Source organism: Lonchura striata, chromosome 32 (assembly GCF_050655825.1).
Source record: "Lonchura striata isolate lonStrDom1 chromosome 32, ASM5065582v1, whole genome shotgun sequence".
Classification (NCBI taxonomy): Eukaryota; Metazoa; Chordata; class Aves; order Passeriformes; family Estrildidae; genus Lonchura; species Lonchura striata.
In genome coordinates, this window is record NC_140734.1 from 6,646,881 (window position 1) to 6,657,353 (window position 10,473).

The 10,473-nt window shown below is 60.9% G+C and overlaps 1 protein-coding gene across 2 annotated transcripts in view; it reads left to right on the plus strand.

Moving 5' to 3' along the window:
• POLR2A (RNA polymerase II subunit A) overlaps nucleotides 1–9,824 on the plus strand; it is a 33,357-nt gene extending 23,533 nt beyond the window's left edge. For both annotated transcript variants that reach the window (XM_085564234.1, XM_085564235.1), the window contains 9 exons: nucleotides 265–511; nucleotides 1,395–1,495; nucleotides 1,573–1,677; nucleotides 2,158–2,340; nucleotides 3,309–3,512; nucleotides 4,430–4,616; nucleotides 5,218–5,331; nucleotides 6,043–6,192; nucleotides 7,315–9,824. In XM_085564234.1, coding sequence (XP_085420360.1) covers nucleotides 265–511; nucleotides 1,395–1,495; nucleotides 1,573–1,677; nucleotides 2,158–2,340; nucleotides 3,309–3,512; nucleotides 4,430–4,616; nucleotides 5,218–5,331; nucleotides 6,043–6,192; nucleotides 7,315–8,471 — 2,448 coding nt within the window. In that variant the 3' untranslated portion in view covers nucleotides 8,472–9,824. The remainder of the gene's footprint in view (nucleotides 1–264; nucleotides 512–1,394; nucleotides 1,496–1,572; nucleotides 1,678–2,157; nucleotides 2,341–3,308; nucleotides 3,513–4,429; nucleotides 4,617–5,217; nucleotides 5,332–6,042; nucleotides 6,193–7,314) is intronic.
• The last annotated feature ends 649 nt before the right edge of the window (nucleotides 9,825–10,473 follow it).

A 10,473-nucleotide genomic window follows, 5' to 3' on the forward strand; every position in this document is an offset into this window, starting at 1 on the left:
CCCCTGATTGTCCCCAATGTCCCCTCAGTGTCCCCAGGACACCCTGTGCCACCTGGAGCACACCACACCCAGTGTCCCCTGATTGTCCCCAATGTCCCCTCAGTGTCCCCAGGACACCCTGTGCCACCTGGAGCACACCACACTCCTCATGTCCCAAATGTCCCCTGACTGTCCCTGATGTCCCCTCAGTGTCCCCATGTCCCCTCAGTGTCCCCAATGTCCCCTCAGTGTCCCCATGTCCCCTGACTGTCCCCATGTCCCCAGGACATCCTGTGCCGCCTGGAGCACACCACGCTGCGCAAGGTGACGGCCAACACCGCCATCTACTACGACCCCAACCCTCAGAGCACGGTGGTGGCCGAGGACCAGGAGTGGGTCAACGTCTACTACGAGATGCCCGACTTCGACGTCAGCCGCATCTCGCCGTGGCTGCTGCGCGTCGAGCTCGACCGCAAGCACATGACCGACCGCAAGCTCACCATGGAGCAGATCGCCGAGAAGATCAACGCCGGTGCGTGGGCCGGGCACGGGGCATCTGGGGGGGTTGGAGGAACCCTGGGGGTGTTTGAGGCACTTGGAGGGGGTTTGAGGTGGCTTGGATGAGGTTTGAGGGCATCTGAGCAGCTTTTGAGGGGTCTGGAGGGGGTTTGAGGTGGCTTGGATGAGGTTTGAGGGCATCTGAGCAGCTTTTGAGGGGTCTGGAGGGGGTTTGAGATGACCCGGATGAGGTTTGAGGGCATCTGAGCAGCTTTTGAGGGGTCTGGAGAGGGTTTGAGATTACTTGAATGAGGTTTGAGGGCATCTGAGCAGCTTTTGGGGGGTTTTGAGAGACCTGGAGGGGCTTTGAAGTGACCTGGATGGGGTTTGAGGGCATCTGAGCTGCTTTTGAGGGGTCTGGATGGGGTTTGAGGTGGCTTGGATGAGGTTTGAGGGCATCTGAGCTGCTTTTGAGGGGTCTGGATGGGGTTTGAGATGACTTGGATGAGGTTTGAGGGCATCTGAGCAGCTTTTGGGGGGTTTTGAGAGACCTGGAGGGGCTTTGAAGTGACCTGGATGGGGTTTGAGGGCATCTGAGCTGCTTTTGAGGGGTCTGGATGGGGTTTGAGGTGGCTTGGATGAGGTTTGAGGGCATCTGAGCTGCTTTTGAGGGGTCTGGATGGGGTTTGAGGTGACCTGGATGAGGTTTGAGGGCACCTGAGGAGCTTTTGGAGGGTTTTTGGTGACCCCTGAAGGCACCTGAGGGCTCTTCAAGGAGTTCTGGGTGAGCCTGGAGGAGCTTTGGGATGATCTGGGCGAGCTCTGGGGGTTCCTGGCAGATCTTTGAGGAGACCCTGGAGGTCCCTCGGGTGCCGTGACCTTGGAGGTGACCCCGTCCCACCCGTGTCCTCTCCCAGGCTTTGGTGACGACCTCAACTGCATCTTCAACGACGACAACGCCGAGAAGTTGGTGCTGCGCATCCGCATCATGAACAGCGACGAGAACAAGATGCAGGAGGTGGGCGAGGACCTGGGGACACCTCGGGGGACACCTGGGGTGGCCTGGGCCTCACCTCTGCCCCACCGTGTCCCCAGGAGGAGGAGGTGGTGGACAAGATGGACGACGACGTCTTCCTGCGCTGCATCGAGTCCAACATGCTGACGGACATGACCCTGCAGGGCATCGAGCAGATCAGCAAGGTGGGGACACCTGGGGGGTCCATGAAGGGGTGGGAGGTCTTCAAGGATACCTGGAGAGCTCCATGGTGACCTTGAGAAGGTCCTGGATGGTCCCTGGTGACACCTTTAGAAGATCTGGGTCACCCGTGGTGACACCTGTGGGTACCTGAGAAGATGAGAGGTTCTCTGAGGGTTCAAGATCTCCAGGTAGATCTTGAGGAGCATCAGGAGTTCCCCATGGAGACTTTTGGGAGGTTCCAAGAGACCTTGAGAAGGTCCTGGATGGTCCCTGGTGACACCTTTAGAAGATCTGGGTCACCCATGGTGACACCTGTGGGTACCTGAGAAGATGAGAGGTTCTCTGAGGGTTCAAGATCTCCAGGTAGATCTTGAGGAGCATCAGGAGCTCTCCATGGAGACTTTTGGGAGGTTCCAAGAGACCTTGAGAAGATGTGGGTCACCCGTGGTGACACCGTGGTGACACCTGTCCCACCTGCCCAGGTGTACATGCACCTGCCGCAGACGGACAACAAGAAGAAGATCATCATCACCGAGGACGGGGAGTTCAAGGCTCTCCAGGAGTGGATCCTGGAGACCGACGGCGTCAGCCTCATGCGGGTGCTGAGCGAGAAGGACGTGGACCCCGTGCGCACCACCTCCAACGACATCGTGGAGATCTTCACCGTGAGTCGCCTGGGCTGGGGACACACCTGGGGTGGGGACACCTGGGGGTGGGGACACACCTGGGGGTTCCTGGAGACATTCTTCTTGAGTCACCCGGGCTGGGGACACCTGGGGGTGAGGGACATCATGATCCTCATGGTGGAGATCTTCACCGTGAGTCACCTGGGCTGGGGACACACCTGGGCTGGGGTTTGAGGGACACACCTGGGCTGGGGACACCTGGGGGTTCCTGGAGATCTTCACCGTGAGACACCTGGGCTGGGGACACCTGGGGGTGAGGGACATCATGATCCTCATGGTGGAGATCTTCACCGTGAGTCGCCTGGACTGGGGACACCTGGGGAGGGTGAGGGACACCTGGGGGTGAGGGACACACCTGGGGGCTCCTGGAGATCTTCTCCTTGAGTCACCTGGGCTGGGGACACCTGGGGGTGAGGGACACCTGGGCTGGGCTTTGAGGGACATCATGGTCCTTGTGGTGGAGATCTTCTCTGTGAGTCACCCTTGGATTTGGGAACTCCCAACCCTTGGATTTGGGATTTCCCACTCCCTGAATTCTGGGATTTCCCACCTCCTGAATTTTGGGAATTCCCTGAATTTTGGGATTTCCCACCCCCTGAATTTTGGGATTTCCCACCCCCTGAATTCTGGGATTTCCCACTCCCTGAATTTCAGGATTTCTCAGCCCCTGAATTCTGGGATTTCCCACCCCCTGAATTCTGGGATTTCCCACTCCCTGAATTTCGGGAATTCTAAGCCCCTGGATTTCAGAATTCTCACTCCTCGGATTTCGGGATTTCCCACCCCTTGAATTTTGGGATTTCCCACTCCCTGAATTCTGGTATTTCCCACCCCCTGTATTTTGAGCATTCCCACCCCTTGGATTTGGGATTTCCTCCCCCCCGGATTTCGGGAATTCCCGGATTTCGGGATCTCCCCGGATTTCGGGAATTCCCGGATCGCGGCAGGTGCTGGGGATCGAGGCGGTGCGCAAGGCGCTGGAGCGGGAGCTGTACCACGTCATCTCCTTCGACGGTTCCTACGTCAACTACCGGCACCTGGCGCTGCTGTGCGACACCATGACCTCGCGCGGACACCTGATGGCCATCACCCGGCACGGCGTCAACCGCCAGGACACCGGGCCCCTGATGAAGTGCTCCTTCGAGGAGACGGTGCGGGAACGGGAACGGGGATGGGATTGGGGATGGGAATGGGATGGGAATGGGGATTGGGGATTGGGGATGGGAATGGGATGGGAATGGGAATGGGAATGGGAATGGGATGGGAATGGGAACGGGGTGGGAATGGGAATGGGAATGGGAATGGGAACAGGGAGTGAAGTGCTCCTTCGAGGAGACGGTGCGGGATTTGGGAACGGGGATGGGATTGGGAACATGGGAATGGGAATGGGATGGGAATGGGAATGGGAATGGGATGGGAATGGGAACGGGGTGGGAATGGGAATGGGAATGGGAACGGGGAGTGAAGGGCTCCTTCGAGGAGACGGTGCGGGAACGGGAACGGGGGATTGGGAATGGAATGGGAATGGGAACGGGGTGGGAATGGGGATTGGGAATGGAATGGGAATGGGGACAGGAATGGGGAGTGAAGGGCTCCTTCAAGGAGACGGTGCGGGATTTGGGATCGGGAATGGGAACGGGGATTGGGAATGGGGTATTGGGAACGGGAATGGGAACAGGAATGGGGATGGGAATGGGAACGGGGTGGGAAGTGCTCCTTTGAGGAGATGGTGCAGGAATGGGAATGGGAATTGGGATGGGGATGGGGATGGAGTTTGGGGGGGCTGGGAATGGGAATTGGGGTGGGAATGGGGTTCGGAGCTGGGAACAGGAATTGGGATGGGGATGGGGTTCAGGGGCTGGGAACGGGAATTGGGGTGGGAATGGGGTCCGGAGCTGGGAACGGGAATTGGGGTGGGGATGGGGTTTGGGGGGGCTGGGAACAGGAATTGGGATGGGAATGGGGTTCGGAGCTGGGAACGGGGGATCCTGCGGGCACGTCCCAGGATTTGGGGTTCAGCGAGGATGTCCGAAGGCCGAGGCCGATTTCGGGGTGTCCCCTCGCTCAGGTGGACGTCCTGATGGAGGCGGCTGCCCACGGGGAGAGCGACCCCATGAAGGGCGTGTCCGAGAACATCATGCTGGGCCAGCTGGCCCCGGCCGGCACCGGCTGCTTCGACCTCCTGCTGGACGCCGAGAAGTGCAAGCACGGCATGGAGATCCCCAGCGCCCTGCCCGGCCTCGGCGTCGGCGGCTGTGAGTCCCCAGAACCCCGGGGACACCCCCCGGAAATCTGGGACACCCCCAGAAAAACTGGGGGACATCCCTGGGAACGGTGGCCGGGTTCCTCCAGGAACACCTGGAGACACCTCAAGGGTGGTGGCACCGAGACCTTCAAGGTCGTGGTGGTCATTGGCCAGTTGTGGGTGTCCCATGGCAATTGGGGGCAGCCTCAGATTTTGGGGTACACCAGGAGTGGATCCTCCAAGGGAGGAGTTAGGGTTGTGGTGGTGGTGGTGACACAAAGACCCCCGATGTCACTGTGGCCACCACCGTGTCCCAGCCCTGGTCACCTGGTGTCCCCCTGATGTCGATGTCCCCCAATGTTGATGTCCCCCCGATGTCGATGCCCCCCACATGTCAATGTCCCCCAGATGTTGATGTCCCTCAGATGTTGATGTCCCACACATGTCAATGTCCCCCAGATGTTGATATCCCCCCGATGTTGATGTCCTCCAGATGTTGGTGTCCCCCCATTGTTGATGTCCCCCACATGTCGATGTCCCCCGATGTTGACGTCCCCCGTATTTTGGGGTCCCCCCGGTGTTGGGGCGCGCTGACCCCGCTCTCTCCGCAGCCACCGGGATGTTCTTCGGCTCGGCCCCCAGCCCCATGGGGGGGATGTCCCCGGCCATGACCCCCTGGAACCAGGGCGCCACCCCGGCCTACGGCGCCTGGTCCCCCAGCGTGGGTGCGTTGGGGCACTGGGACACACTGGGAGGGACTGGGATGGACTGGAACGGACTGGGAGGGACTGGGAGGGAACTGGGAGGGACTGGGATGGACTGGGAGGGAACTGGGATGGACTGGGAGGGAACTGGGAGGAACTGGGACGGACTGGGAGGAACTGGGAGGGACTGGGACAGACTGGGAGGGACTGGGAGGGAACTGGGATGGACTGGGACGGACTGGGAGGGACTGGGAGGGACTGGGACAGACTGGGAGGGACTGGGAGGGAACTGGGATGGACTGGGACGGACTGGGAGGGACTGGAAGGGACTGGGACGGACTGGGACAGACTGGGACGGACTGGGAGGGACTGGGAGGGACTGGGACAGACTGGGACGGACTGGGAGGGACTGGGAGGGGCTCTTGGGGGGTCTGGGGTAAAAAGGGGTCACTGGGCTGGCTGTGGGGGGAAGTTGGGGTGCACTGGGGGGTGAATTGGGGACGATGAGGAGTCCCCTGACCCCCTTTTCCCCCCCAGGCAGCGGGATGGGGCCGGGTTGTGTTTAAGGGGTGGTTTTGGGGTCCTGGGCTGGTTTTGGGGTCCCGGGCTGTATTTGAGGGTGGTTTTGGGGTCCTGGGCTGGTTTTGGGGTCCCGGGCTGGTTTTGGGGTCCCGGGCTGGTTTTGGGGTCCCGGGCTGGTTTTGGGGTGCCGCTGACCCCTCTCCCCCACAGGCAGCGGGATGACCCCGGGCGGGGCCGGGTTCTCCCCCAGCGCCGCCTCCGACGCCTCCGGCTTCAGCCCCGGCTACTCCCCGGCCTGGTCACCCACACCCGGCTCGCCGGGGTCCCCCGGCCCCTCCAGCCCCTACATCCCCTCCCCCGGTGAGTACAGCCCCGAAAACACCCCAAAACACCCTGAAATAACCCCAAACACCCGAAAACACCCTGTAGAACCCAGCAACAGCCCAGAACTCACTGAAACACCCTAAAACACCCTGAAATAACCCCAAACACCCGAAAACACCCTGTAACACCCAGCAACAACCCAGAACTCACTGGAACACCCTAAAACACCCTAAAATAACCCCAAACACCCTCAGAACACCCTGTAACACCCAGCAACAACCCAGAACTCACTGAAACACCCTGAAATAACCCCAAACACCCTCAGAACACCCTGTAACACCCAGCAACAACCCAGAACTCACTGGAACACCCTAAAACACCCTGAAATAACCCCAAACACCCGAAAACACCCTGTAACACCCAGCAACAACCCAGAACTCACTGGAACACCCTAAAATAACCCCAAACACCCTCAGAACACGCTGTAACACCTAGCAACAGCCCAGAACTCACTGAAACACCCCAAAACACCCTGAAATAACCCCAAACACCCTCAGAACACGCTGTAACACCTAGCAACAACCCAGAACTCACTGGAACACCCTGAAATAACCCAAAACTCCCTGTAACACCCAACAACACCCCAGAACTCACTGGAATACCCTAAAATAACCCAGAACACCTGTAAAATACCTTGTAACCCCTAACAACAGCCCAGAACTCACTGAAACACCTGAAAATAACAAAAACACCCTCAAAACACTGCGTAACCCCTAACAACACCCCAAACACACTGAAACACCCTAAAATACCCTTAAAATAATGAAAACACCTGTGAAACACCCTATAACACCTGACAACACCCCAAACACACTGAAACAGCCTGAAATAACACAAAAGATCCATAAAATACCCTGTAACCCCTATCAACACCCCAAAACTCACTGAAACACCCCAAAACAGACCCCTAGCACCCCATTACTGAGCCCCACAACACCCGAACAGCACCTCAAAGGGACCCCCTACACCCCACCACCAGCAACAGCCCCACAACACCTGAACCACACCTCGAAGGGCCCCACAGCCCTCTACAACACCCCCACAACACCCCACCACCCTCCCCAACACCCTCCTGACCCCCGTGTCCTCTCTCCGCAGGTGGGGCCATGTCCCCCAGCTACAGCCCGACGTCCCCCGCCTACGAGCCGCGGTCGCCGGGGGGCTACACCCCACAGAGCCCCAGCTACAGCCCCACCTCGCCCAGCTACAGCCCCACGTCCCCCAGCTACAGCCCCACCTCGCCCAACTACAGCCCCACCTCGCCCAGCTACAGCCCCACGTCCCCCAGCTACAGCCCCACCTCGCCCAGTTACAGCCCCACCTCTCCCAGTTACAGCCCCACGTCCCCGAGCTACAGCCCCACCTCGCCCAGTTACAGCCCCACCTCGCCCAGCTACAGCCCCACCTCGCCCAGCTACAGCCCGACGTCCCCCAGCTACAGCCCCACCTCGCCGAGCTACAGCCCCACCTCGCCCAGTTACAGCCCCACCTCGCCCAGTTACAGCCCCACTTCTCCCAGTTACAGCCCGACCTCGCCCAGTTACAGCCCAACATCCCCAAGCTACAGCCCCACCTCGCCCAACTACAGCCCCACCAGCCCCAACTACACCCCGACTTCTCCCAGCTACAGCCCCACCTCTCCCAGTTACAGCCCCACCAGCCCCAACTACACCCCGACCTCTCCCAACTACAGCCCCACCTCGCCCAGCTACAGCCCCACGTCACCCAGCTACAGCCCCACCTCGCCCAGTTACTCCCCGTCCAGCCCCCGCTACACCCCGCAGTCGCCCACCTACACCCCCAGCAGCCCCAGCTACAGCCCCAGCAGCCCCAGCTACAGCCCCACCTCCCCCAAGTACACCCCGACCAGCCCCAGCTACAGCCCCAGCTCCCCCGAGTACACCCCGACCTCGCCCAAGTACAGCCCCACCTCGCCCAAGTACAGCCCCACCTCGCCCAAGTACAGCCCCACCTCGCCCACCTACAGCCCCACCACCCCCAAGTACAGCCCCACCTCGCCCACCTACAGCCCCACCTCGCCCGTCTACACCCCGACGTCGCCCAAGTACAGCCCCACCTCGCCCACCTACAGCCCCACCTCGCCCAAGTACAGCCCCACGTCGCCCACCTACAGCCCCACCTCGCCCAAGGGCTCCACCTACAGCCCCACGTCCCCCGGCTACAGCCCCACCTCGCCCACCTACAGCCTCACCAGCCCGGCCATCAGCCCCGACGACAGCGACGACGACAACTGAGGCTCGGCCTGTGGGCGCGGGGGTGGCACCCCCCGAAACCCCCGCCCCAGGCCGTGGGGGTGACCCCCAGATGGCCACGGGGGTGGGGGTGTTGTCGCTCCCCAACAACCCCACCTCGATCCGGGCACGGGGTTGTCGTCACCCCCGAACCCCGCAGGCCGTGGGGGTGACCCCAGCATTGATTTGGGGCCACGGTGGTTGTCACCCCCCAAAAACCCAGATGGATACGGGGTCGGGAGCGTCACCCCCTGAACCCCCGAATTCTGACGGGCTCGGGGTGGTTGTCACCCCCGAACACCGCAGGCCGCGGGGGTGACCCCAAAACTCACACAGGGGCGGCGGCGTCACCCCCACGCTGCAGTGGGGTCGGGGGTGTCACTCCCCCCAAAACCCACAACAGCCGTGGGGGTGACACCCGAATTCCCGTGGGAACGTGGTTGTCACCCCCAAACCCCAACGTCCAACGGCAACGGCGGTGTCACCCCAAATGCAAATGAGGTTGGGGTTGTCACCCCAAATGCAAATGAGTTTGGAGTTGTCGCCCCAAATGCAAATGAGCTCGGGGTTGTCACCCCAAATGCAAATGAGGTTGGGGTTGTCACCCCCAAACCACCAAGTTTCGGTGGGGACGGGGCTGTTGTCACCCCCCGGGTCCCCACGGACTGTTGGGGTGACCCTGGAATTGGGGTGACACCAGAGGGTGGTGATGGCCAAATTTGGGGTCCCCCCCCAGAACTGGAGGGACCCTCAGATTTGAGGGGGAACTTGACCCCAAAGTTCAGAGGGGGCAACCCCCAAACTGGGGGGGACCTCCAAACTCGGGGGGACCTCCAAACTCGGGGGGACCCCCAAACTCGGGGGGACCCCTAAATTAGAGTGAAACCCTAAATTGGGGTGAAACCCTAAATCGGGGTGAAACCCTAAATCGGGGGGTTGATCCCCAAACCCGGCTCTGACCCTTAAATCTGGGGTGACCCCCGAGCCGAGGGTGACCCCCCCCCCAAGTTAGAGGTGACCCCCAAGTCGGGGTGGGGGAGGGGCTGGTGTGGGAGCCCCCCCCCCCCCAGTTTTGGGGGGGCCGGTGGGGGGTTGTAATTTATGGGGTTCGTTAATGAGGAGGGGGAGGGGGAGGGGGGCGCTCGGTGGTGGCGGTTTGGGGGTTCGGGGGGGGGGGGGGTCCTTTTCCCCTCCCCCACCCCCTGGTTTTGGGGGTTCGGGGGGGTCCTCTGCCCCTCCCCCACCCCCCCTTTATTTTGCTGTTTTGACTTTCGGGGTTGTTGTGGGGGGAGGGGAAGCGAATTTTGGGGGATTTCAGAGTTTGGGGGCAGTTAATAAAAGTTTTATTGATTTTCACCCGTTACTTTTTTTTTTGGGGAGAGGGGAGACCCCCAAATTCCTCATTTGGGGCCACCTGGACACACCTGGGCACCTGTGGGGGGGCCCTGAGGGACTTGAGGGGGACGTGGAGGAACATCACGGTGGGTATGGGTGGGTCCTGGAGGAACATCACGGCTGGGTCGTGGTGGCCACGGTTGGGTTGTGGTGGCCACGGTTGGGTCATGGTTGAGTCATGGTGGCCATGGTTGGGTCATGGTGGCCGTGGTGGCTGTGGTTGGGTGATGGTGGCCATGGTTTGGTCATGGTGGCCATGGTGGCCGTGGTTGGGTCATGGTGGCCATGGTTGGGTCATGGTTGGGTTGTGGTGGCCATGGTTGGGTCATGCTGGCCATGATTGGGTCATGGTGGCCGTGGTGGCTGTGGTTGGGTCATGATGGCCATGGTTGGGTTGTGGTGGCCATGGTGGCTGTGGTTGGGTGATGGTGGCCATGGTTTGGTCATGGTGGCCATGGTGGCCGTGGTTGGGTCATGGTGGCCATGGTTGGGTCATGGTTGGGTTGTGGTGGCCATGGTTGGGTCCCAGCTGCCCCAGGACCCTTTTGGGGTCGGTTTTTGGGGTCTGAGGTAACCTTGGGCCCTTTTGGGGTCGTTTTTGGGGTCCTGG